General features: G+C 37.8%; 2 protein-coding genes across 56 annotated transcripts in view; both read right to left on the bottom strand.

Annotated features, from left to right (window-relative positions):
- Window positions 1-140: 140 nt before the first annotated feature.
- SLC35A3 (solute carrier family 35 member A3) lies at window positions 141-23,555 on the bottom strand. Of its 6 annotated transcripts, XR_009487504.1 has the most exons (9): window positions 19,494-19,853; window positions 13,400-13,604; window positions 12,396-12,550; window positions 12,174-12,296; window positions 10,881-11,052; window positions 7,882-8,000; window positions 7,243-7,376; window positions 941-5,188; window positions 141-329 (listed from the first exon to the last, which is right to left on the bottom strand). XR_009487504.1 is itself a non-coding variant. In XM_059854380.1 (8 exons), the coding sequence occupies exons 2-8, from the start codon at window positions 13,584-13,586 to the stop codon at window positions 5,098-5,100; spliced, it is 981 nt and encodes a 326-aa protein (XP_059710363.1). In that variant the 5' UTR covers window positions 13,587-13,604; window positions 23,466-23,555; the 3' UTR covers window positions 141-5,097. The 6 variants fall into 6 exon arrangements, 5 of the variants coding, with proteins under 5 accessions (XP_059710363.1, XP_059710365.1, XP_059710360.1 ...); XM_059854380.1 differs by lacking the exon at window positions 19,494-19,853 and adding an exon at window positions 23,466-23,555 and having other exon boundaries at window positions 141-5,188; XM_059854382.1 differs by lacking the exon at window positions 19,494-19,853 and adding an exon at window positions 23,502-23,520 and having other exon boundaries at window positions 141-5,188.
- Window positions 23,556-23,781: 226 nt separating this feature from the next.
- The window catches only part of LOC132331178 (hornerin-like), a 46,481-nt gene continuing 42,592 nt past the window's right edge, over window positions 23,782-27,670 (bottom strand). For 43 of the 50 annotated variants that reach the window (XM_059854323.1, XM_059854328.1, XM_059854327.1 and 40 more), the window contains 4 exons: window positions 26,470-26,508; window positions 25,893-25,931; window positions 25,605-25,634; window positions 23,782-25,247 (listed from right to left, as the gene is read on the bottom strand). In XM_059854323.1, the coding sequence (XP_059710306.1) occupies window positions 25,149-25,247; window positions 25,605-25,634; window positions 25,893-25,931; window positions 26,470-26,508 (207 nt within the window). In that variant the 3' untranslated portion in view covers window positions 23,782-25,148. The remainder of the gene's footprint in view (window positions 25,248-25,604; window positions 25,635-25,892; window positions 25,932-26,469; window positions 26,509-27,670) is intronic. The other 7 variants (XM_059854331.1, XM_059854341.1, XM_059854340.1 and 4 more) reach the window with 1 other exon arrangement.

The raw sequence follows: 27,670 nt of genomic DNA, 5'->3' as shown, positions 1-27,670 counted from the left end.
ATGTTAAAAGATACCATTAAAAAGACATCTGATAGCCTTCTAGAATTTATAGAAAATTATGCTAAAATCATGTTGTGAAATAATAAGCATTACCTAAAATGTTGTTTTATTTCTGCAAAAATACGCATAAGGCAAGACTCTCCTTTTAACAAAGCTCTCAGAGTTTTTAATCATATTCTTAATAAAGCCAATGCTTAATTTCAACCAGTTTATTACTACAGCGGCATTATCTACTCATATAGAAGAAAAAAAAATACAGTATTTTACCTCAACATGGATTAAAAGAAGGACTGGGTTAGGTCATGTAAGATGCATTCCAGGGTTCAGCACTGTTAGACCAAAAAAAATAATCTTTTCCAAACTGCCTGGAAACACCATATATTTGAACTTGTGTTCAGTGTAATCACACACAAATATCAACATATAAAAAACTAAGACTACTTTAAAATTTTTGCTACAATGTTTGAATAATATATTTGGGCTCATATATTGACAATAAGGACAAAGTTTAAAAAAATCTAAAAAAATCATACTGATGGCAGCAAATACAAACATATGCTTAGCGTATAAGCAATTCTTACTGAGCTATAAATCACTAATTAAATGAATATGGCTAATTACAGTCAGAATGATGACGGGAGATTGCAGACAAGTTAATGTGCCATGTCTGCTCTTGGATGCAAATGTGCAGCAGACATTCAAGAACAAGAACAAGCACTGAATGGCAAGTCAGGACACTATTTTTTCTTCTAGAGAGTTATAAGTTCAGCTGAGAAATACTTATAAAAAGCTAAGAATTCAACTGAACAGAACTTTGGACAGTAACTGAAGCAGAAGATATGATCTAATCAATTCCATGTATTTTGTTGCATCTTGCCCCAAATTTTTCTTTAGTAAAATGTCTTAATTCTAGATACCTAAAAACATACAATGAGCTTACCTGGAAAGAGCAGGACTCTCTTCCTGTGGAAAATAATCAGCATTAAAAATGAAAAGAACAATTACAACAAAGGCAAGGAAACACTATTTGGACTTTCTCACAGTAATGCACAATCTCAGGGAATGACACATTACACATATATGGTATAATACCATGTTATACATAACTGTTACCTTTCTAATACACACAACCCCCCCATTTTTTAATAACTCATTTTCACAAACATAGATTTCAGATATGAAAGGAATGAATAATCCTCCTCAACACAACTTCCAGAAAGAAACACTGTCAGCAGGAGGAAAACGAGCAACAAATTCAAATTTGGAAAATGACAATTGCTTAAATACAACAGAACATGCAGGGCTGATCAGGAAATACATTCAAATATGAAAGTTACTGACAACAAAAACCAGAAGAAATGCAATATTTCATTTATCAATTAAAAAAAAAAGAACAAAATCTATTACAGTATTTTGAATTACAGCCACAAAAATAAGTTAGAAACACACACAAAAGAGTTATGTACTACTAAGAGTCTGTGAGAGGCCTGTATGTGCATGAAACGAGGAAAATGAGATTGTTTTGTATTTTGAGGAAAAATAAAACAATAGTTACTAAAACATTGTAGTAAAAACCCAAAGGTTTTACACTATAGAAGTTTAATCTAGAACATTAGTCTACCCTTTACTGAAACAAATAAAAAGGGAGGTTGTCTTAAAGTATGTCTAAAACAATGAAGTTGAATAAAACTACAATTATCTGAATTCTTTGAGAAAATACATTTTTGGGCACTTGTGGATTGCTGAGAAATACAATGTTGAAATAAAAGTTAATCTTACTTTATTAGACTCAAAGTTTTTATACCACTGATCTATTTTGCTTTGAAAATAGTCCTAAGTTTATCGTTATTTGACCATTTACCACATATCCCAGAGATTCTCAAATAAAACTACCAAATATCCAAGTAGTCAATAAATACTAATACACCCAATATATGTCTAGAAAGAAAAATCACATGATTTAAGTTATTGAAAATAAAAACCTAGCTATAACCTCTATAACTTTATAAATATTTAAACAAAATTCTGCTAAGTATAGGTTAGCCTCCTAAATATACAACTAAACTAACAAAACCATTGTCTAAAAATCAGTAAAGACAAGTTCAGAAAGACAAGTTTATTTTTGGGAAGTTAGACTCCTACAGCATTTGCTTTTAGGGCAAACTCAAAAAAAAAAAAAACACCTCCCAAAACTCTGTGCTAGCTATTCCTCTTTGGTTAGTTAATGAATTATAGACTTAAAGCTACTTAAAAAAAAATAAAAACCCAAATACAAAAGTATCTCAGTGAGAAAATGTGCACATGCTCCCCAATGCAAAGGTTACAGAAATCAGTAAGCCCTTCTCAAATCCTTTCTGTTCCCACAAAACACCTGCTGCCTTCCCTTGTCCAGTCATACCTCAGAGAAGAGCCTTTCCTCTCTGTGAGGAAACACAGCTAAAAATGCAAATTCATTTTTCCTTTCCAGCAACAAGTCTGTGACGAGATCTATCCTTCTGCTGGAAAACAGAATTGGGCTGTCAAGTGAAAGCATGGAAGTCATTGATACAGACAGGAGTTTCTGTTCCTTTACAGAAAGGAGCTACTCCTCCTTAGTGCAGCAGGCATCCTATTCCAAAGCTGCATGGCATCCTATTCCAAAGCAAAGATCAGGACATACACCTGGTCTTTCCTTTAAACATCCTGGCAAATATTGACAGGTGCACCTGAAACATTAAAACCAGGCTACATGTCACAGAGTTCCAGCCACGTGGTAATTTTTTGGTTTTTTTTGGTCTCTGCCTGTATAACCAGCTTTAAAGTGTTCTCAATCTGCTTTTCATGTTTTTTGGAGACTTTTCTTAAGAAAGTAACTGATTATATCACTTGAACATTCCCACTACTGTGATTCATGATATCAAAAGTATTACAGTGTAGGGCCAAACTCCAGTTGAGAGACTACTACCACCACTTCCCACCTCATTTCAGAGCCGTGCAGGTCCCATGCTGCACCTGGCACCGCCGTCAGCCGCTGCTCTACGCACACATCTTACCTCAGGCTGCACTGCAGGGGAAATGGCTCAATGTGACTTTTCAAAGATTGTGCCACATGGAATGTTACATGTAAAAGATTTAATATTAACATAGAATGCCCATTTAGATACTCTTGACCACCAAGTAGCAAAGCTACTGCAGTTACAACAAGCTGGGACAGATTCACAGTTCACAAAGCTTAACAAGCCCTAGGCAGAGCTCTGATATTTCTTTAATGTCTTGCTCTGATAAGACAAACAAACAAAATGTTGATAAAACATGTAATTGCCAACAGAAGAAAGAAACTGTTTTTACTTGACTGACATAAGTGGAATTCTTCCTTTCCCATTTACAATACTTCACTAAGAAATCTCAGAGCACTCCTACAGAATCTCCTTGTCAATCACATGAGGTACTTCGGTAAACATTTTAAAACACCTTTCTATTACACATTTTCTTTAGTACGAGACAGATGTGATAAAGAGCATGGAGGGGGTGGTGGCAGGGAACAAAGGAATAAAGACATTTTTACCACTTGCCATTCTACTGGTAAGGGACTCCTAATATGCTTTTATATAAATGCACCATCACAGGTGTCACACGAGTCACCCAACATTAACATCCATTGTGAACCTGAAAACCAATGATTTTTAAGACAGTTTCTTTTGTTTATTAGTTCCAGATTTTTTTAGTGTTTCTGACTATATGCAAATACTTCAAGTGAAGTGTTCATAACAGTCCAATTGATCTAATTGCAGCAAGGTTTCTTTGTGAATTTTTTTTGTTTGTTTTAAACAGAATAACAGCATGCTATTATATTTACCTATTGCACAATTAATTGCTTTTTAATTACATTTCCTATTAAAGTAATTCCACTACTAGAGCAAATATGTCCAGAGAACCCATTTTGGTCTGTTGGCTCAAGGACTCTCAGAACAAAATAATAATAATTTAAAAAACCCCACCAAAATTCTAATTAAGCCATTACATAGAAATATACAGAAAAAGCCTTGAAGAGTTCATGAGTAAACAACACTTGTTTAAAAAACACTTCTGTAATGAAGTACAGTACAGTATACAGACGCCATACCATAATATCTCCAGGTGGAGCTGTTACAATGATAATGCCTTGAAAATGCTTACTAGGAGCTCTTCGTTTTTTGAAATCATGGTTTAAAAAAATCTTCAGAGGCTACTTAAAGCACAAAAACTACTTTTAAGGTTCTACCAAAAAGGTGATTTCTAATCAGTAAAAAAAAAAAAAGACTGAACATCAGATCTGAGCAAGCAGCCATCACAAGCCTTCTGCTGCTCCCAGGTTAGCGCAGTAACCTCCAGCCCGTGTTCCCAGAGTTATTCCATCTGCTCCAACACTACAGGCTGATGAAGGCTGGAGTATTCCTCCCTTTGTAGTTCAGTGAGAATGTTAACATTCTTACAACAGTTTTATAGAAGCAACAGAATTATAATATTATCATTTAATAACAGATTCCTGTTATTAAATCAGCCTTCTAAAAATATAAAAATATTTGATATTGTGAAAGTGTCTTTCAATCATACTTCAATTTTCAGTTTTAATAAGGAGTACCTAATTAGAACCATCACTTTAGAACTATGACTTTCTGCTCATTTTACGTAAATAGACAAACAGTTAAAAACATATTTACTAAGATTAAATAGAATTGAATAGCAAAAAACATACAATCTGACAATGTTGTCATGTGCTCTTTCAAAGAGTGCATAGGACATATTTCTGCAGCAGTCAATACAGTAATTATTTTGATGCAATCTCAGTCAAAGCTGTAAACATTCCTAATTGTAGTTTCTTGGAAACTTTTGGTTCCTTTCAAGTTTTTATTAGCAAGTTGCACTGGGCATTCCCCTGACATTCCCCCCCATCGGTTGCAGACAGCATCACCCTCCACCTGTAAGCCCTCTGGCTGTTCAGAACTACTCTTCAGCATTTCTTCAATATATGCAGGGCAGTCATCCTTCCCTTGCAGTGCACAGTGACACTTCCCATATGCCAGTGCTAGCAAGGCCCTTAGTGCATGATCTCGAGAAGCAGGTTGATGAGGAAGTCTGCTATGCCTTAATGGGATTTCCTGCAGGTTTGGGATCATAACCATATAGAAAAGTAGCTGCTATTACAAGGATGGCTCCGAGGAAAAAGACACTGAATAGAATAGGGATGAGAAAAAAAAGTTTGTTTTAGTTGATGCAAATTTATTTATGCAATACAATCAAAAGAAAGGACATTTTTCCATGAGGAAAACAGAAAGATAAATTATATTTGTCCAATTGATAAAAAGCAAAATAATTAGTATGTATTTATTTTAGAGGAATGCAGAAAGTTGTTGAGGTAAGAAACTTGTAACTACAAATTAATGCATCATTATACTAACATATTCTGAAAATTAAAATTACACTTTCATGAAATTTCCAAAAGCAATCAGATCAATCCTTTTTTTCTTAAACTTTTACCTAAAGATGTGAGATGTGTGCAAAATGGACTCAGGAGCCGAAGAAAAGCAGCTTCAGTGGTTACCCACCCATTCTTATACTACATACATCATGTTGTTGGAGCTGTGTTTGCTTTGAAGTCCAAAGCTTATGTCAAAACAAATTACTGCTGTCCAAGAACAAGTTTGCAAGTCAGTATAATCTATTTTTTGTCAGATACAGAAAGATCTGTCTCAGACGAGACAATAAGGGCATCTTTTCTATTGTGACATTTTGGTCTTTCAAGTTGTTTTGATAGTTAAAGTCTGATACAAAATAACTGAAGCCAGCCAATAATCAGTACACATTTTAGAAAAGAATCTCCTCACAGACATGAGAACATCAAAAATTTCATCTTCTGAACCAAATGCTAAAAAAACTGTGGCACATGATATGATAATCCTTCAGAGAATACATTTAGCCTATTTTGGGACATGGTCCCTTGCAACACACTAAAGCACTTAAGTACTTTACATCTATTACCCCTATCAAAACTGTTTGTTGATGTGACAGAAACAATTACACAGTTTTAGTCCAAAGGCATTGTTAGCATAAGCAAGGTACTAAAGATTAAGTTTGATTAAGTCAAGTTAGTCAAGTTTTATTAAATGGGATCACTTCAAGTTCTACATACTGCTACGTGGGTGTATTTAATTTTCATCATGTTTGCAGAAGCTGTTCAGTTACTTATTAATTTTCCATTTGAGCACACAGAAATTCTTAAAACACTTTCTACATTTGTTTTAATGGGACAAATATAATCCAGTTATAATTTAAGTTCAATGTCTTATACTTTTAAGACTAAACAGCTATTCCATTTCCTTTTTTGAATGCTTAAACCCTGATCATACAGAATCACAGAATAGGTAGGGACAGAAGGGACCACAGTATTGCAAATGTATCTTTTTAGATAAAAAGATGTCTCTTTGTACCAGATACAAAATTCGTAAATATTATTCAAAATATTTTTGTTATGAATACATGTAACATATGCAAGGAGTGTTGGTCAGTCATAAGTAAAATCCTAGTCCATCACCTGGAAGCAGGATTATTAATTCTACACTCCATACAGGAACATGCACTACCAAGAGAAGCAGCGCTCTCAACCTACCCATGTACAAAACCCGTGGCACACAGAGCCACCTCAGTCTGATCCCCAAAGCATCAGGACACTGTACAGGGCCTAGAAGAACGGAGCTAGCACTTCTTTTTCTTTCTCAGCTGTTCTCACTACTAAATGTGGCATTGCCTTTAGAAACAGCTCTGCCTTTGGGCTTCTGAGTGCCCCTTGGGCAACTCAGCGCTGCAGCGTCACTCCCATGGCCGCGTGACTGCAGTCACCAGTGTTAGAGCCTGTGGTGCGGGCGATGAAAGGCAGCACAGAGGCGATGTCCCTGTGCCGCCCCGCAGGGCGGGACACGGAGCAGCGGCAGCCCCTGGCCCCGGGCCCCGCAGCGCCAGGGGTGCGGTGCCCGCGCGGGGCCGCAGGGGGCGCGCCCGGCCCGGACAGCGGCAGCAGCCGCAGGGAGCGCCCGAGCCAGCGGCTCCGCGGCCGCCCGAGGCTGTTAGCTACGGCATGAGGCTAAACTTTGATGTGCAAGCTGGACCTAGACGTTCGCAAAGTGTGGCTTGGATGGGATTCAGTTTTTATTTATTTTCGCAGTTATATCTGGTAAGCAGAAAGTTTTCAACTATTTTTTTTTAGTATACGTGGAAAATAATTCTTACCTTGTAGGGACAAAATCTTGCAGCCAGAAATAGGAGATTAATGTTGACAGTATAATGGAGAGAGAAGTTGCAAATCCCTTTAAAATGTTGTCCGCATATTTTATAACAGCAGCAATCACCAGCCCTCCAAGTGCCTGGAAAAATAGCGAGGTTTGGATTCAAAACTGATAATTTGACTGAGAGCATCTGTTTTGACACCATGCACCTACTTTAGGAAAAGCTTTTGTCTATGCTGAGGAGCAATACATTTATGTTATATTAGGAATACATACTGTTGAAAATAAATATTGGAGGAGTAGTTCTTTCCCCATTAAAGAAACTGTTGATCACATTACCACAATTAAATGAGTGGAAATGCTCGTACTGTACATTCTTAGCCTCATGAGGAAGGGCATATAGAGAGATAATTTTAAACATAAAAAAATAAATAATGCTTACATGCTTTTAATTTGCATAATACTTAATCACATACTTGCTGTATATTTTCCAGATTTTCATTTAGAGTATGATAATAATCATAGATCAGACTTTCAACTGTAGAATTCTCAGCACCTTCAATGACACCCATTAGTTTCCCCAGTTATTTATAGAAGAGTAAATCTCAGTGCCTTCACAGAAACATGCAACACAAGGTCTCACCTGTAGAACAACCACCACCCAAGTAAGTTTATTGTATCCTTGAAAAAATCCATTCTTTGACAGTTGTTCTCCATCATAAATGTAAACACCCATCAGTCCAAATATGCTACCAAAAAATCCTGAAAGTACAAGATTGGTTTAAAAGCTTCAGGTGGAAAACATGCAAATGGGTTCCTTGTCCTTAAAGGCTGCTCATGCATTTCTGATTTTAAATCTGGACTGTCACTTGCAATACCATCACATGCAAATGCAATCAGTTTGCTGTTCTCTTTTAAAAGCTATTCTCCACACTTGAAACAAGTTTTGATTGTTTCCATTAAGACATCCTTATATACTTATCTTCCATTGCTTTCTACTGGAATGGAGTGATTTTTGTTTATGGCATATAGCAAAATTCAATGAAATGCAATTTCAGTTTTCCTGAAACTAGTCATGACTGAAGGCTGAAGTCACCCTATAACCTGGAGAGAAAAACAGGGAAAACACTCAGTGGAAGAGAAGGTCTCTGGCACAGCAGGAGCAGCAGTAAGCAGTTTGCCAATTCGGACAAGGATCTTTGAAATGGGATTCTCCTGAGCCAGTCTCAAACACAATGAATTTTTACTAGTAGAGACTTAATGCCAAAAGCTGAATCTTAAGTGAGACTGTGGAGTTTTTAATTTGGTGAGTCCATTGTTCTTCTATCAAATGAGAAGCTTTTCCTATTTTCTCAAGCTTGTAAGCAGCTACTCTGTGACTGATGTCTGCTCTAGTCCTGAGCAGAAAAGGGGCAACACTTTTTTCTATTCCTTCACTGTGAAAAGGTGATTTTCATCACATTTCTCAGCATATGAAAAAGCCAGAATTGTTTTGAACAAAATAACACCTTCTGTTTGACAAGAAATAATTCTTTTTGTAGGCAGAATGAAAAATGTAGTTATCATTCAGATTAAACCATTTACTAGTATTTTCCAATGATCTGCTAAGTTAAAGAAATACAATAACCAACTCATACACCCTTATTATGGTATTGGTATGCATTAAAAACTGCTTTTTAAAACAATTCTAATTTATTTTCCCATTATTTTCTACAGTTTTAATAATTCTCTATGGATATGAAAATGAAAACCTAGTTGGACATACAGGTTTTTTGTTTGTGTTTTAAGAAAAGCTCTATTTCAGAGCTCTTGCTTATGAATGCCTGGCTCCTGAATAATACAGTGTCTGAAGTGGCCCACTACCCTGCACTTGCAGAAAGAAGCCACCAATGCATTTTTGAAAATATGATTTCACATTTTACATATTTTGTGAAAGCTGTACTGTAAAAGCTGTGTTTATTTTTATATGTATTTAATATGTATTGTTTAACTGCATTTATGTATTTAAATAGTTTCTAAAAACTTAATGAAATATGAAACATTGTTTTTGTACTCAGAACAACCTCAATAATAAACATATTCTACTGAACTTCCTATTGAGGAATATTAAGCTCACTACAAAAGTAAATACAAAACTCAGGTGATCTGATTCTCACTACAATCAGCCATTTATGTCTTCATATATCACTGTCCTAGTCATTCATAACCTTGAAAAGTCAGCATTCAGACACAATCTGTTGTGACCTCCTTGTTTCACAAAGAATTATTGGAACATTCAATATATGACCAGGTCAACTATCAAACTAAGTGTACATACCTCTGTGAGCTGTGGAAAAAAATGTACAGTGTTTTACAAGAGATTATTGATTTTTTAACAATTATGAATTCTTACTGGAAATTATTTCAGATATCCATTGCCCATGAAAGCACTTCTAGCATCTAAACTAGAATAACAATAATAATCAGCTTTCCTTGGCAATGGATTATACATTGCACTTCCACCCAAAACACCAGATCTTACCTTAAATCCTGGACCAACCCTCAGCTAGCAACCCTTCTCTGCCCCCAAAATTCCCTAATATAACATTTCCTGATGTATTCCCTACACTCTGTTCAGGAAACTTATTTTGAATAGACACAGTTTCCATAAATACAAGCAGATAGTAAGGAGAGGTTTTGATTCCTTCCACTATACTCAGGTTTCAAAACACTTATGGTCACATAAAAATGTTTTAATGTATTAAAAATTAACTTCTGCTTTTTTAACTGAAACCATTTATAATTAAAATACAGTAGTAGAAAAATAAAGGAAAAAAAGATGGCTAATTGACCAACTAACTAATTACAAAAGAAGCCACACCATCTCCTGTTCTTATAGTACTGCCCTACATTCTACCAGACTCACCACACAGCTCTGATCCACTAAATCATTTCATGACTTAACTTTACACTATGGATTTCATCCCTAGTCCATCCAAGGTGCTGGGAAGGTCAAATTCTGCTCAGTGCACTCATTCAAATATGCCATAAATAGTTTTTGCCTACAGGTGAAGACTAGATCAGTTAATATATGTTAATATAGGTGATGTTGATATAAAGTGATGCACACTGATAGGTGCACTGTAGGTATAGCTGTACAAATAGCTAAGATGAACTCTCCTCAGTGATTATGCACACAAAAGAAACTGACCTTTGGTATTGAAATAACAGCAAATAATTACCTCCTCTTTGTTCACAAACAAAGCAGATTTTATAGCTTGCACTTTTAATAGAAAAAGCTGCCTCACCAGGTACAAGAGAAGAAAAATACGTTAATTTTAAAACATCTCAAAACACTGACTTGGAAATGAATTTTGTTTTAATATTCCTATATTCTCTACAATAGATTAAAAAAAATTTCAATTAACAGCTTCTGCTCAAATGTACAGTTACTCTATTTAAAAAGTAAATCAAGAACTAGACTGAAATCAGAAAGTAACTGCTTTAAGTCCCTCTATCAGACTTTGACTTTTGGTTTTAAAATAACATATATGCAGTATACTAAAATGTTGGTGCTATTTTTTATTTATACATTTATTTAGCACAATTGTCTTAATGCTCCAGAATGCAATATCTCTAACAGATGATTAAAATTAAACTTACCTAGCTGAATGTTTCTGATCCACACAGACTGCTTAGTTTCCTTTAAAATTTTCTCAAAATAAACTCCAGCAAATCCACTAGAAAAGCACGCTATGAGAACTGCAATCAGGCCTACAAACTGTGATCCTGCTGAGTGCTCCTTAGCAGGTGTTCCTTGAGAGTCTGAAGGCCACTGGATGTAAAAACAATTACACAAAATTCACTGATGAAATCAAGTCATGAGCATCTACAAAATGCAAATTTTTTTTTCCACCAACAGTAACAGTTACTAAATACAGACAATCACATACTTGAAAAGTTGTGTATTTTGCACCATAAATACTTTTAAAGGACTGCAAAGCTACAAGGCTGCAATAATTTTCCTATGTATTTGTAAGGAGTAAAATCGTGCCTGAACTGAGAGAATACTCATGAATTTAAACAGCTGCAGGATTTATATTTTAAAAGCAAGGACTGTTTTTTAAATCCCAGTGTGACTTATCATGGTCATTCTCTGCCACCAACTGGTGCCACCCAACAGTTGTTTACCTTACAAACATAAGCACAGTTAGAAAACTACTTACACCAGCTGTCTTTAAGGTAGGATGAATTGTCTCTTTCATGTCCTCCTCTTTGGTGATTGTGCAGAACAGTTAAATCTTGCAATGTGTCTAAGGCTAACTGAATAAAATGCAATGCCATGGACAAAAACTTTCTGAGGCGCCTGTTAAATACCGTTAGAGTATTTTGTTCTCATTTTTCATTATTGAATTTAATCACCATATCTTTTTCCAAATCCTTAAATTTTAAAATAAAGATTTCCAGGTTTACTAAAATCTGCTAAAAATTCTTCAAATAGTCTCTTGTCCTATGATCATGCCCTCTGATAACTCTGATAACTGCACTATTGAGAACTGAGGCCAATTTAGGATTTTGAAATTAGCCCAAAGTAAATTTGCCATGCTGAATCCATATGACAAAGTGAACAGAGCCTGTACTGGCAGAGAAGATCTCTGAATTCCTAATGCCTGAAGAAATGTGCTAATAAAATTGCTACCATTATTACTTGCAGGTTGCTCCAGAGGCCCTGTCACATTCTATAGTAGAGCACTGTGTTGCAAAAGAGGTGTTATCTTCTGCCTTTGAACCATTTCTGGTGTCCTCCAGACCTGGCCAGCTGTGATTCGTAGCTCCTGACTATACTCTGAAGCTCGTGTGCAGCTGGTAGAATCAGAAAGCTGGATAATCAGTATAAAAATCCATGTTTCTTGAATAAACACATTAAAACCCCACAGATCACCTGCTAATATTTACCTGCACAAATGCCACTCCTGTCATCAATATTACTAGTGACAGCCACTGGTATACACCCAGTTTCTTGCTCAACATGGACACAGAAAACAATGCTGTGGTGAGAATTTTCAGTTGATATGTAACCTAGAAGAACCAGGAACAGTTACTACTACTATGCCACAATTCATGGGTTGTTTTTTTTTTTTTTTTTGAAACTTACAGAGAATTCCAAATATGCAATACCTGGTATGTGGCTGCATCTAGGTTTGACAATGCTACATATAGCAAGTTGTTCTGAAGAGTGTAAATTCCTGAAGGAATAGCAAGTTTAAGGGTTTCCATGGGTTTGTTAATGATTTCATCACGTAGCACTCTGTTCAGAGTCCGTAAATTGCACTCTACCCAAAGAAACAGTAAAAGAAATAGACATTGACTAAAAGGAAAGGAGTGGAAAAAAGAGAAACAGCAATGTTCTGTTCTTAAACTGTTGCCCCTTTTTATAGCTATCACTACACCAAGACCTGGAAATACCATCTATGTTTGTTTCACTTTCACAGGCCTTGGATATTTCCTTTTGGAAATATGGCTGCAAGTGTCTTCCTGCAGCCTGGAATATCAGAATGAAAACAATTATTCAAAATACTTTGCGTTAAACTTATTGAAACCGTATCAATAATTTAAGGTAATATATCAAAGAATACCACCTAAAAAGTGCATATTTAGAATCCTACGGAGTCATCAATATTTATGAATAGACAATAACATTTTTAAGTTGTTGAAAATCAGAAACCAGATAAATTCAGTTTTAAATATACAAAATAAGAACTAGAGTAAATGTGAATATAGTTTTCTTTTCTTTGAGCTTTACACTATGATTCTTCCTGTAACAACAAAATTGCTTCTTCCTTTCGGCATCTGCTGTTTATCACTAGTTTCTAAATTATCATTCATCCTTTGGACACACTTAAATATTTTCATTTTTTTCCTACTTCTACACACAGATTTCTTAAAATGCCTGAGCAAACCCAAACTTTGAGATGTTAGCATAAAATTCATTTCTGCCCTCCTCAATATCCATTCTCCTAAGCAAATATGCAGTATAATTATTTCTTTCCAAGAATATTTCTTACACAAGGAGAAGGGAAACGCTTTGTTGTATGCCTGTACTCACATGGCTGCCTTGCAGTTGCCACTACAATACAGCATATTGATTAGGAAAATTACTTGGTGCAAAATTTGACACATACTGCTGTCTTTGTAGACTAATAGAACACAGGCCAAAATCTTCAGAAGTTCAGCAATAACTACTGCAGTAGAGGATAAGTAACGAGGTCCTTCTTCTTTCAGTGTCCGAGAATAGCGCATGGTCAACACTAAACTTGTGGTCTGAAAAACCAGGATGCCCAAGGAAAGGTACTTTAAATTGGCAGACATTTCTTGACCTTTTCCTTTCTGAAACAGAAAAAAAGAAACAAACCCAAAGGTAATATTGCAGATTTTGGGAATCACTGGTTTCTTTATGTAGGTAAAGGCTCAGAAGGTATTTTGAAGGTGAAGGTGTTTTCTGCTGGGGTACAGCAGAATGCCCAGCACTCCTGCTGCAGTGAGCTGTTCCCAGACTGAAGAAATCTTCCCACTCCTCCACCTCTCCCAAGGCTGTCAGGTTGCAGTCTCTGCCTTGCCAGGTGGCACCGTGCCAGTAAAAGTAGGGTGAGGGTTGGGCTGCTTTAAATGAGAATGAGAGGTATGCCTGGCAATGAAGGGAAAGGAGAGTTGTGGGAAAGCAGAGTTGGAGAGGAAGATATGGGATAAGGAAGCTTTAGGGGAGGCAGCACTAAACCTGTCCTGCTGATTATCCTGCCCAGAAAAAAAATTCATTGAATATAGATGACTAGGTGATTGCAACCGCCTTCTCAGGCTGCACTGACTACCACAAACTTCATATTAGTACAGTTGTGCCACCCTCATCTCTACCAGGAACTTTCACCACGTTGGTGCAGTTTCCTTTGCAATTTGTCACCAGTTTAAAGGATTAACTTATTGCAGAAGACTAATAGAGACAGTAATTTTCATTTTGCAAGCACAATATACGACAAGAAGATTTAAAAAAAGCTTGCTGCTACTCAGACTATCACATAATTTTTGCTATGCTTCATATAAAGAACTTTCATACACAGAAACTAATGCTTTCTATAAAAGATTATCTTCTACTCCCTTCATTGCCCACTTACTCAAAAACAGAATTATTTTTTATGTCTAAGTTAAATCAAATCAAAAACTAGAAGTTTACAATTATGTTTACAAGCAAAAGAAGAGTAACAAGCCAAGACAATGCATGTGGTTCTCAATTTCAGAAGTCAAGACACAGCCCACTTGCTGGGTGCATATGGCAGAGCTGTCCTTGTGTTTTATACCTGCAGGCACACAACTTCTGACTCATTAACTACGCAGCTTTGTCCACACTGCTCAAGGCTGTGCTGGTACCTCTAAGTATTTGTGGCTAGAACTGAAGCAGTTTCTTGCTAAATGCATTTCTCTAGCTCAAGATGCATTTCACTGCTGGTTTTGTAGACATTCGGAGAGCTACACTCTTCACATATTTCTGATCTGTCCTTATCTTGTCTCTAAGCATTTATAGATTTTCACCAGTCAAATATTCAAAGTCAAATTATTACCTGTACGACGCTGACACTTAAAAGACATTGCAGTAACCTTCAAACAGGAGTGAATTATCAACAGCCACAAAGATAAGAAGTACACACTTGTATCCTACGCAATAAATTCATCTCAAAAATCATGCCTTGGTAAAAATATTTGTAAAAGCATACTGGCAAATAAGGAAGAAAAAGACGCCAGGATGCCAAAACTAAGGAAGAAACACACAAGGTTTCATTAAGGAATCTTAATAGGAGATACTTTTGTATGAACTATAATCTCATTTAACTTCAGAAGAAACAAATGCTAAAGATGCAAGTGCATGGGAGCATCACAAATCAGACAGAAATATAAACTATGAAGGAGAAGAAAGCTGCCAACAATACTCAAGATTTGCTGTTTTCCACTGGTTCTGGTGAAATAATCCATTACACGAGGGTGTTAACTGTGGAATTGTGCATCCTAAATAACAAAACTGAGACAATCTGTAGGTTGAAGAACAACAACTTTGATGAATAAATTTGCTACAGCTGAGAACAAGTAGGAGAAAAAGAACAGTTCCTGCAAAGGGATAAAGAAGTGACATGCACATTCAGAGATCATGCTTTCTGGAGAAGTACCAGCAAGACAAAGACAGAGGGGGAAAAGGTAAAGAAAAAAAAAACCTACTGAGAGAAGACACAGAACTGAATGTCACTAAAAGGCTTGACTATGATACTACAGAAAACTGACACTTATGTGAGCCAACTTGAACAAACAATTTCTTTCACTGTTCCCATCTACCTCATTTTTAGTATTCAGACCTGAAAAACTGGAAATAAAGAGCAACATACTGTTAAGACAAAACCCACCGAATTTCATGAAAGCACACCTACAGATAAATAAGTCGTTAGAATTTTAAGTTGTAGGTTTTTAAAATTGCTTATGTTTTTTGCTTGTTTGTTTGTTTTTAGTTTTCCAAATGCTTCTGAACAAAATAGAGATAATGGGAATACACATATCCCTCCTGATTTGGACCCAAATCTCTGCATTCTGTCAGCCTGTGAAATGACAAAGGGTTTTACAAATGTTAAAAATCATCAGATATCAATTCTGTAACCTTCAAAACAGGCAATAATATTAAAAATAATGTTCACATTATTTTTTTTTTGTAAAATACAACCATCTATTTATGAAGCAGCTTAAAAATGTAATTTTAAAAATAAATCACTAGTATGATAGTGAGCAAGTACCAAAGTAATCAGCATGAAAATAAATCAACAAGCACAACACTTTGATAAGCCCATAAGCAAAGCCATAAAGAATCCATACCACATCATGATCTTTAACTTCTGTCTTCTCTTCCTCAGAAGTCATGGTAGAAAAAGGGAAGTTTCCCCAAACAACGTATCTCAAAAAGGCACCACCAGCAGGAAATATTTCCTGCTAATGCATTTCAGAGTTCCAAAAGTGCACACAGAATGGAACCTACGTGTCCAGCATGATAGCTGAAATAAGGGTATTTTTTAAAAGTTGTCCTGTCAGTGGTTAACAAGACAGGCTTGTAGACAGCAAGTGCATGAAGTTTCATGCTGTACTTACAAGCTGGGGCACCAAGCAGGAACTAGAGCTCTGAAATGTACACAAGCCAATAATACAACCACTCTCTCCTAAGAACACAGAACACCTCATCACCTCTCCTGGTCCCTTCTCTTCTAAGAGACCTCCTTATCAGCTCACAGACCTCTTCTGCAAACCGGGAACAATCCACAAAAGGAGCAAAATATTGAACTTTAAAGAGTTGGGCTGTGTTCAACTGCAGTCTCACAGCACCTTTAGATTGACAGGACTATCAGAGATCTAAGAGCTTGTAGCCATGAGCTCCTGCTACCCTCACAGCAACAGCCTGTGCAGTCACAGAACAAATGAAGTACTCTGCCTTCAGTAACAGCCCACACCTGGACTGTCTTAAACTAACAATGAGATCAAAGTTCCCACTGCATTTCCTGTACAGAGTTACAAGTCAGATTTCTTACTGGGCTTGGGATGCACTACTCCGTACTCTGCAGGATTCATCTGTTTGAAATCTCAGATTTAGGTTTGCTGATTCAAAGACTGGAAGTTGAGTGGTGACATGATCTCTGTCTTTTGAACTGTCCCTTACACAGGGGTGTGCTAAGGACCTGCAGTTCCCTGAGTACAATACTAAGTAACTCATCTCAGGGACTGGGCTGGTTACTTTCTCTTCCGTTAGTCTTCGTTAAAAAAAATCAGTTCCTTCTGCGTCATTTCTGTGGTGTGCCAGGGACACACCCTGCAGCCACAAGGAAGGCAGCCCTACACAGGAGCCAGTACACAGGAAGCCACTTAATACACATTTATAGCCACGTAACATTTGGATTCAGTACACACATATGCATAAAATTTGGATTCTATGTGAAGAGCTGTTCTACTTGAAAGTAAAAAGGAGAAGGACCCTGGAAAGGTTTTCAGAACACGAACCAAAGCAAAGCAATCTATACAGGAAGTAACACTTTCAGCTCAAAGTATCATACTGTCCAAAGTCCGAAGAATAACTCTTCAAAAGAAGCAGATTTTTTTAAGTGGAAAATCACCTATTTCCAGCTCATAATATTAATTCAAAAATTAATACATTTCTGACTTGCAGATTTTCATCTCCCTTTGTAATGCTTCCAACTCAGGCTAAAACTTAATACTTTACATTTTATTTTTATTTCATCTCTACACTTCCCTCCTCAAATACTGGTAAATTCTAATATTTACAGATGAAATTAGGCCATAATCAATTTGACTTAATGAACAGCACACCAAAACTCCTTGATGCTAATCAGTATTTATTACAGAGCAAAAAGATTATGGGACTTTTCTTAACCTTAAGATTTTGTCTTTTAAAGATCTGATGGTATAAACTTCTGAAGTTTTCAGCTATAGAAGTATCTACTGTTGCAAAATCCTATGCAAAATTAAGGATTAGTTTATGAATTGATTCTTAACTTTGTAGAAGGACTCAAAATCTTTGTAGAAAGACTCAAAATCAGAATTACAGGGAGTATCGGAGAAACTTATAGGAAAAACTCCAAGCACCCGACATTATCTGACGAAGTAGATGAAAGACAAGAAAAAAATTAACAGCAAATTCCAGCAAGTCTCACAACAAAAAAGTAAGTTAAATTCACCAAGAGATTTGACAAAAATAACCTCTACTGGCAACTATTCCTTTACTCCTCCATACTCTGTCACAAGTAAAGTTTAATTTAAAAAAAGAAAAATAAACTAACTAGTATAATGCTCCAAATCTTCACAGTGATGTCATTAGATGAATTAAATTCCTTCCAGCCTAGCTGTGAAACGTTTTCACTGCTGACAGCTTTTTAGAGCAGAAAAGCCAAGTTACAGAAGTTATTTTTCTTAGGTCTTATTCCATTTTATGATTAATCAGTTTAACATAGCTCAACCAAGAAAAGGCATTTGTGTATCAGTTAAAATGCAAAGCCCAACACAGAACTAGACAACCAGCCTCTCAAAACTGCCAAAGTTTAAATTTTCTGTGCTACTACACCAAATTCTCCATATGGGATCTGCTGGAACATAAACACGGATTGAGTCTGCCTCTGTGTCATTCCCGTGGTACATGTATGGACACACTTCCTGAGCATTTGCTTTGAAGTCAGGATAAGAGATTAAAGAAACAGGATGGCGTTCTCATATTTCTCCAGTGAAACATGAACCTAGTGCTGATGCCACACCTATACAAATACAATAAGCTGTCAACAAAGGAAAAGCTCCACTCCAACTGGAAGGTGGAGTAAGAAATAACTCAACCTGAAAAACCTATCTTTATAAAACTTCTTTCTATGCTTTACTTACTTTCTACACACATTGCCCACTTCCCTGTGCCGGATAACACACAAGTAAAGTCATTTTCTGCAACACAACTACATTCCTCAGAGAAAGTTATATTCCATAAATATTCTCCTTTTTTTTGAGTGAATATAGCTTTGTATTTATCAGAAGTAGTATACAATACAACATATACCCAAAGTATAGAAATAAATGGAAGGAAGGAAGGAACCTCATGAAGTTCAGCAAGGCCAAGTGCAAGGGCCTGGGCATGGGCTGGGCTAATTCAGGAACAGGCTGCCCAGAGAACAGAGAAACTCCATTACTGTAAGTGTTCAAGGCCAGGTCGGATGGGCTTTGAGCAACCTGGTCTATGCAAGGTGTCCCTGCTCATGGCAGGGAGTCAGAAACAGATAATCTTTAAGGTCCCTTCCAACCCAAACCATTCTGTGATTTTATGACAAATATCCCACATGGTACAGAGGGTACACAGACCTCTCCAAATCTAGTCAAGTGCTGCTGAACTGCCTTCTGAAGTAGATTTTACAGACACACAAATAATTTAACTGCCATATTTGGACTGCTAAAAATTTACAATACATTTCTTCCCTCACCACCACAAGATGAAATGTCACGTCACCGTAATTGTAGTAATGCATGTCCTAAATATTTTGTATTTCTCACTTTAAGATGTCACTACTATGTTTTCCATTTTCCTCATATTGTGAACAGGTTTCTTATTTATTCCCTCCCACAAGCTATCTACAACTGTCAGCTCTTCCTCCCCGAATACCTGGCACTTTGCAACTAAATCACTGCAAATATCTTCATCATTTTAAAACTTACCTTGCTCTTTCTTTTCTTTTCCAGTTTGTTACTCATTTTTCTTGCTGGAGACATTATAAAGTGGACTAAGTACACTATGAAAAAAATGCAAAACTGTACTTCTCTTGGAGCTTGTACAATTCTTCAGAAGTGTGGTTAAAAGCAAATCTTCTAGCAAAGTCTGTTCCTTACTCTTTGAGCAGAAACTGAGGAACAAGGATTTTTTTTAATATAGATTTTTTTTTTTCATAGAAAGATTCCTTCAGGCAGTATTTCCAATTTCTCAATTAACATTAAAAAAAAACCTTAACTGGTGAAAAGAACTAAAAACATAACTCCATTCAAATGGTATTTTAAAGACAAGGTGATCAAGCAGAACACAGCAGATCACTGCAGGACCTTGATCCTGCAACGTCATCTTGCTCCCTAGGCACAACCGTATCTCGTGTGCTGATTTTGGCTGGGTAGAGTTCATTTTCTTCACAGTAGCTGGCAGGGAGATGTGCTTGAGATTTGTGTTGAACAGTGCTGATAACACAGAGGCATTTTCACTATTGTTGAGCAGGAATTACACTTTTCTGCCTCCCACCCCACCAGTGAGGAGGCTGGGAATGCACAAGAAGTTTGGAGGAGCACAGCCAGGAAAGCTGACCTCAAGAGACCACAGGGATATATCCCAGACCATATGGAGTCATGCTCAGTACATAAAGCTGGGAGAAGAAAGGAGGGGTTCGGTTCAGAATATGGTGTTTGTCTTCCCATGTCGCTGTTCCACATGCTGGAGCCCTGCTTTCCTGGAGATGGCTGAACACTTGCTTTCCCATGGAATGTGGTAAAAGAATTCTTTGGTTTGCTTTCCTTGCATGTGCAGCTTTTTGCTTTACCTACTAAACTGTCTATGTCTCAACTCACAGGTTTTCTCACTTTTACCTTTCTGATTGTCTGCCCCATTGCACCAGGGGGAGTGAGCAAGTGCCAATGTGATGCCTAGGTGCCAGCTGGGGTCAAACCACAACCCATTTTAAAACCATACAGATGGTTTTCAAAACTGGCAAGTGCACCTAGGTTCAGAGCAGTTACACATTAAATGGTAACTGTTAAAGATCAACCAGTGATTTCTTCTCAACTTTGCTCCAAAACCTTGGCTTCTGCCAAAGATAGTGGAGGCTGTATCAGTAATTCACTGGCCATATATATTACTCGACCAGGAAATTCCATCACTACCAAGTTTAACAAAGGGAATGCAATTCCATATTAACTATTAACTAAAGTCTCATTTCAGAGAATGCTATAAATTCCTTGGGACTCAGGCAAGGTTATCTTACATGACAGAAAACTGAGCAGAAAGGGAACGTGGGTGAGTTGTTTTATGAGCTCCCAAAGGTTTTCCATTTGTTTCTTTCTTTTGTGAGGGAAAAAAATAGCATTCTAATCTATGTATCAGGCAGGAAGAGTAAAGCATTGTGAATCTTAAAATGTGGGATCTGTGGCTAAGTGCTCTTTAAGCCCACCACCCTTATCCTTTACACCAAACCTAAGAATCCAGAGATCATATTTTTTTGACTGATTAAAATTTGGTTGGATGAATATTACACAAATCACATATTGAGTACAAATATTCTGCATTCTGGAAATTCAGGCCCTCATTGAGCTAAATGTTAACACCAGCATTTTTTGTAAGATGAAGACTTCAACTCTGCCCAGTAGTGCAATAGTTTTATATTGACATAACAGTCATTAAGCCAAACTGTGCCTGCCAGCACAGAAATTTGATACAAACTGCCTGAACTGCATCACACAGTACATACACTGTGCTCATTATATAGATCACAGTACAGATAGATCCCAGCAGCCTCATTCACACTCTGCAAGCAAGGAGCCATTCAGCTCTCAGTTTCAGTTCAAATGCCCACCCCTCCTCAAGCACACAGGAGTGCAATGCCATGAACCAAAGGACTGCTGGAATGAAGTTCCTGCAGATGTATCAAGCCAGTGAAGGAGCTTGATTTAAGGTGCTGAAAGACTGAACATTGAATCCAGCTGGGGTTCAGCTGCAGCTTACACTTATGCTATTTATGAATTACAAATCAAGTCTGGGTGCTCCAGGCAACACAGTGTGTCAAACACCTCAGTCAAGGTGACCTACTTGGAGTAGAATAACACAAACTAGATCCTCGAGGGAAAATCAATCTGTAGGCACTGCAGTATGCTAGTAATTACATATAAAATGAGACAACTGAACTGCACTGAAGAGATAGAAATGTAAGACAAGGTTCAGAAATCCAGTGGCAAAATCCTGAACTCCTAACTCAGAACCATCTGACATTATCACGCCGGATCCTGAGAAGGAGAGGTGTTAAGAATCTTTCCTCCCCTCCAGAGACACCCTCCATTGATGTGATCCAGCTGTGCAGCCTCCTGAGCTCCAGCAAAGGCACGTAGCCAGCACAAGCAGCTTAAATACAGTGGGGACTGAAGTAACCGGTGAAGAATAAGCCCAGGCAGAGAGAAATTCCAGAACAGTATGGGAGGAATACCTGTGTCTAGCAAGCCTGTCCCAAAGATAAGTATGTGTTGTGCTCCCTTAACACTGCCCAATCTGGAACTGGCTTAAGGGGACATGTGACTTGAATTCCACGGGTAATTGGCACAGATGATCCCTGCCTTTTTCTCGTTGTGGCAAACAACAGCATCACCTGAATAAGGAATTAGGCTGTGTAGGCAGCCTGTAGGATTGTTGGAGGCAGAGTTACTCCTAACAATACATTGCTGTAAAGAAAGCAAATTTATACTTGCTAGAACCAGTCTTTCCCCAAACCAGTAGTTTTGCTACACATACTGCTTCTACCAACTAGAAGATCATGCATCCCAAACCAACAGATTCTTATCGCCCAGAACTGTGATTTTCAACCACAAGTTCTTCTCACAATGCCTAACAATGTACAAGGGAATAATGAACTACAGTTTCCAAAGGGAGAGATTATTGTCAATCACTTTCTCTGCAACTCTCACCTCCCTCAAGCTCACCCTGTAGCCTGCAGCTCAACATGGTGAGCACACTGGTAAGTCAAGTGCAGTGCCTATGGAGAGAGATTTCAAGAAAAGCAGTCCATCACCTAATATTAATTCCAAGACCCACTTTGTTGTTCTGCACATATGGTCTTTAAAAAGCAAAGGTTGTCTTAGATCCCAATCCTCCTGTGTAGAGACCACCATGAAAAATATAACTTCCCACTGTGGCGCTCACTGAGTTTTAGAAAGGTTTGTTGCATACGTTCTTTATATCCCAAGTAACACACCCCTCTTATTCTCAAAGCTATGTCAGTCTTCTTCACCCAATCATTACGCTAAAATATTTTATCTGCAATCCAGGTCTTCCTCCCTCTGGTTTAAAACAGTTTATAGGATTTAATAAAATGAAACAATTTCGAGTACCTTCTGATATTTATCTTTTATCTTTCAGTTTATTCCATAATATCCATTATTACATTTGTTATCCCTCTATCCTCTGAGTTTCTTCTTAATCCATAACTGCTGTACCACTAGAGCATTTCTCATCTCAAAAACTTGGTATAAAATTATGATAACCATGCAAATACTTGTAAAATGTGCATTTCCGTGAACTTTACATGCAGCACCACATCACGCATAGTGAGCATCTCCTCAGCAGAGCACGAGCAAGGGAGTCACAACCTCAGCAGCACTGACACAGCTCTGGGCAGATCCGTGCCCCTTCCCAACTTCACACACGGCCGCTTCCCCACTGCAACTTCAACTTCACCCTCTCCTCCCTCTTGCCCAAACCGTTCCATTTCCAGACATTTCTCTCGGTGTCTCTCCAATCCCACCCTTTCCCTCCCCAGCTTGCTCCGACAGCCCTGCTTCCCGCCCCCTCCACTAACCCCAAACGCGTCCCCCCTCCCCAGGCTCTCCCCTCACGCACAGCCCCGCACCGCTCCGCGCAGGGCGGCCCCGGCCGGGCTCCGCTCCCACCTGCGCGCCCGCCCGGCGGCCCCGCTCGCCGCTCACCGCCGGCCCAGCTCGGCTCGCTCCGGCTCCCGGTGCTTCCGGGAGCCGCGGTCCCGTCCCGCAAAGGCTCCGGCTGCAGCCGAGCCCCGCCCGCTCCGTTCCCAGGGCCGCGGCTGCAGCGAGAGCCGGGAGCGGCCGGGCGGGCGCGGGGCCGGGGCCCGGCCGAGTGAGGGGCAGCGGCGCGGGGCGCGGGCGGCTCCCGCAGCCCGCAGTCCCTGCGGCCCGGGCCGCGATCCGCCCAAACCGTGAGCGGGGAACTCCGCAGCCACTGACACGAGTGTTTGTATGAAACCCATCACAAATTTATTAGAGAATAGTAGGGCTGGTTCGAATTAAGGTACGGACCTCTCAAACAGAACATTACTGTGTTGTCCGAAGAAATAAATTGTCCACCGAATTTTGAAGATCGCATAGCTCCGTGCGTCAATTGCAGGTTGATTTACCCATGGTTGGCAAAGGGTAGTGCTGCACATCAAACCCAGCTGAAATCCTGGCCCCGCGGAAGTTGGTAGGAGAACCTGAATGGAAACCTTTCCCACCACTTGCAATTGTAAACCGTGACAGAAAAGCACGCTACTAACAATGGTAATTGTAATAGCAGGCACACGTTCAATAGATAGCACATTCATTAGAAGTATGCTTTAGGTGAATGTGCTTTGTTAACACCAAACAAGGTGGCTCTGAGAGCTCCAGAAGAGTTTGCTGCGAGGTGTGGAATGGCTGCTGAACTCAAACATGGGCCCTGGTATTTCAGCAAGCACACTGATGTTCCTGCTTGTACATGCACTCCTGAAATTAACCTTTCAGATACACGATGTATCCCAGGTTAAACGAAATACTTGAAAAAGGGAGCCAAGATGGTATTAGTTTTATGAATTATTTTTCTATTCCTTCCAAGGAAAAAGGCTTTCTTTTTCAGCAGGTTTTAGTTCATCAGCCCAGTCTGGAGTACATGTGCCTCATAGGCTTCTTTACAGAGCTCTATGTATTTGCAGTTGGTTTGAATGGAGTTCGTAATGTCTTTTCTCTGATCTGTTTCATTTTTCTAACAAATAAACTTTTATTAACCCAAAAAAATTCAGTCCTGTGGAATTTTTGGTTTTTTGTTTTTTTTTTTTGCTTTGCAATCTCCATATTGAATTTGCATTTGATTACAAAAGACTAAAACCAATACTCTGATACTACTTCAGTATCTTTTCTTCTGTCCCACGGAGAACTGCTTATCAGAAGTTACCTTATGCCATGATTTCCAGGCACAGTGCTCAGTTTGCATATACAACAATTTATTTCACCTTGTTCACTTTGGTTAATAACCAAATATTTCCCTAAGTATTCATTTGTCACACCAATCATTTCATGTAGGTGTTCATTGCATTCCCTATTGGAAATAAAAATATGTCCTGTAGGTAGGGTACCATATGCTCTCTTAAAATAATGCCTAAAACACTGACACAACTAATGATAACTACTAATGACTAAAACCAGAGGTAAACTAATGAGAGACGTGACATACCAGCTAGACATGCAACAGAACAGCCAAGTAGCATCTGCCAATTTGACTTAATGGTATTTCTTTTTCTTACATTAAGTAATCTAAAAATACAGATTATAATCTGTGTTTAGGATGTCAAGTAACACTTCAGAAGTTCATATAGACCATTTGGATACAGCAGCAGAGAGAGCAAAGGCACTCAAAACACTGAATAACATCAGGAGTTGGGGAGTTGAGTGTTTCCCAGCAGAGCTCTGTAAAAAAAAAAGAGAGAAATTTTATAACCTCATTCCTAATTAGTTCTCTTTATTGCTATTATAAAAGCATAGAAATTTTAAGAGAAATCTTTTTCTGTTAGCCCCATCTACTATGTAGACACTTCTGATGTCAAAAGATCGTGTGCTACATTTATATCAACACGTATTTTTCAGTGACAGTGTAAAGCACCTATGTGGTCCCACTTTTCTTCATTTTTGTTAAGACTATTTCCTTTATTATGTTGCACATGTGTTCTCAAACATTTATTCAGATGTAGGAAATTTGACAGCTTTCAATTTTCTATGACATTTATAGGAAGAAACCAGTAGAAACTACAGAGGAAAAGTTCTTACCACTTGACTGCCGCCTGAGTAAGGTGATTGCTGGAAAAAAACAAACAGATAAATTTACAGAGGTGTTCCCAGCCAATGGTTTGGAACACAGTTTTTTCCCATGATCAACAAGATTCTAATAGCTTAACCCACAGCATGGTTTTAAGTTGTTCAAGAGGAAGGTTCAACTAATATGGACAGAGAATGTTCTCTTCAGACCAGGCCATCCCAAAATTTCTCTACCCACCACCCAGGTTCTTTGTGTACTGAGAAATGAAGATTAAAGTGCTGTGATCAAAGTATTCTTACCGGTTTCCCAGAGTAAGTGCTTCCTGAGCCAGAGCCACCCTGTGAAATAATTATGAACCATTTAATTTTGTCATACAAGGCTGCAGTGGACAGTGTCCAAAGAGCACGCTGCAATCTTGAAAATGCCCTGGATATTAGTGGGTCTGATAGTGATTTTGGTTTTACCATTTTCACTGCACTTTTCCCCCTATTTTAATGGAATGGTCTCAAATAAGCACAGCTATGTCCTTTTTATTGCAGGAAGAGTTTCAGAGGAATGGGTCAAAGCAGTGTGTCTTGTCCAAACTACAGAGTTGGAAACTGAAACAATAACCCTGATATTTAAATGCATCATTCTTATTAGAATGACCCAACCATGTTCCTATGAGTAAAAAACTTTGCTACGGGAGGAATAAATGCTGCCTCATCCTAAGGTTCAAGCTTGAGCAAAATATTTCAATTTTCATTGGTAATTTTTCTCGTACATTTACTATTGTAACATAATTTAAAATTTTACTCTCATTGTTGTTACCTATCTTAAAACCCAATACCCCATTTCTAATTTGGTTGCAGAATACTAAAAGAAGAATATCCTTACTGGCTTTCCTTGATGACTGCCTCCTGAGGAAGAAGAACCCTGAAAAAAGATACCTGGTTTTGACTCTAAGTCTATTTATGCTTAAATAGTCTTGCTATCTGTAATTAAAGACCAGAGAAGAATGAACACTGTTTTGTATCCAGTCATCCAAAAATCCCAGGCAAAACCTTATCTCAAATACATATATTTAACATTTTCTGTTATGTGTGTTCTTTCAAATGTTGTATTGGACAATTTAATGCAAAATTCTCAAGAAAAAAGAACTGATTTATAGTTGTGTTTAATATATGGAATAGAAAAAAATAATAATGTCCAATTAAAGCATAATTCTCCTGGTATCAGTCTATGGTTACATTTCAGGAAAAAAAGACAGCACCAACAAAAAAAGGCAAATTATAAGAGGCCTTTACTCTCCAGCCCCTACTTAAAGGAAACTCTAATAAGAAGGGTAGTTGAAAATAAAAGTAGGTACAGAAAAATTAGATGTTCTGAAAGCATCTTATTCAGTTTTCTGGTGAAGTGGTTCTGCTTATTTGAATGGCATTGCCAACAGGAAATGTTACAATCATTGAGTCTTTAAGAAATGCCATCAAATACATACAGAAAGTATCTCACCTTTAGAATACATGTATTAGAAAATGTAACATTTATGATTACTTTTTAATAACAAGTACATCCTTTCTATAAGAGATAAGATAAAACATTTATATCAACTGCCATTGAATGGCAAGAGTGAGGTCCAAATTACACGGTAAAAAGAGTAGTCTGAAATGAATTTGAAAATATGCATAGTTAAAGGCAACTATTATTTCCTTTGAAAAGAGAAAGTGTTTTCTTCAAAGCATGACAGAAATGCTTAAGACAAATGCATACAAAATCAATGAAAAATTGAGCTCTGAGCACAAAGTGTATTATTATTATGAATTTAAACACATCAGAAGTTCCTTACACACAAACACAAAAATCCAGTGGTCTCATTCTGTGATTACTAGTTCAGCTACACAGTAAGGTGCTGTCTCAAAACTGTGTGAAAATAAATATCCTGTTTGCATTTCTTGAGAGTATCCCAGATAAGTAAATCATATGCCACTCTTTGCATATTAAAGTAATTCCCTAACTGTCTAGTCCATAACTAACTTGATACATTTTTTTTTTCCAGCAGGTGTATAAGAAAAGAAAAAGGTAAATTTGAATGTTTTGT

The sequence above is a fragment of the Haemorhous mexicanus genome, chromosome 9 (assembly GCF_027477595.1).
Source record: "Haemorhous mexicanus isolate bHaeMex1 chromosome 9, bHaeMex1.pri, whole genome shotgun sequence".
Taxonomy (NCBI): Eukaryota; Metazoa; Chordata; class Aves; order Passeriformes; family Fringillidae; genus Haemorhous; species Haemorhous mexicanus.
The sequence above is the reverse complement of the archived record's forward strand: the minus strand, read 5'-3'. Positions and strand labels throughout refer to the sequence as shown.

Excerpts from the sequence above, each read along its gene's own strand:
- SLC35A3 (XM_059854377.1), bottom strand. The coding sequence starts at position 19,547 with ATGTCTCCAGCAAGAAAAATGAGTAACAAACTGGAAAAGAAAAGAAAG. Across the intron at positions 12,551-13,399 it reads ATTAGTCTACAAAGACAGCA|AGTGCAATTTACGGACTCTG; the intron begins GTATGTGTCAAA and ends TTCTTTGGGTAG. Across the intron at positions 5,189-7,242 it reads CAAGATTTTGTCCCTACAAG|TGTCTTTTTCCTCGGAGCCA; the intron begins GTAAGAATTATT and ends TATTCTATTCAG.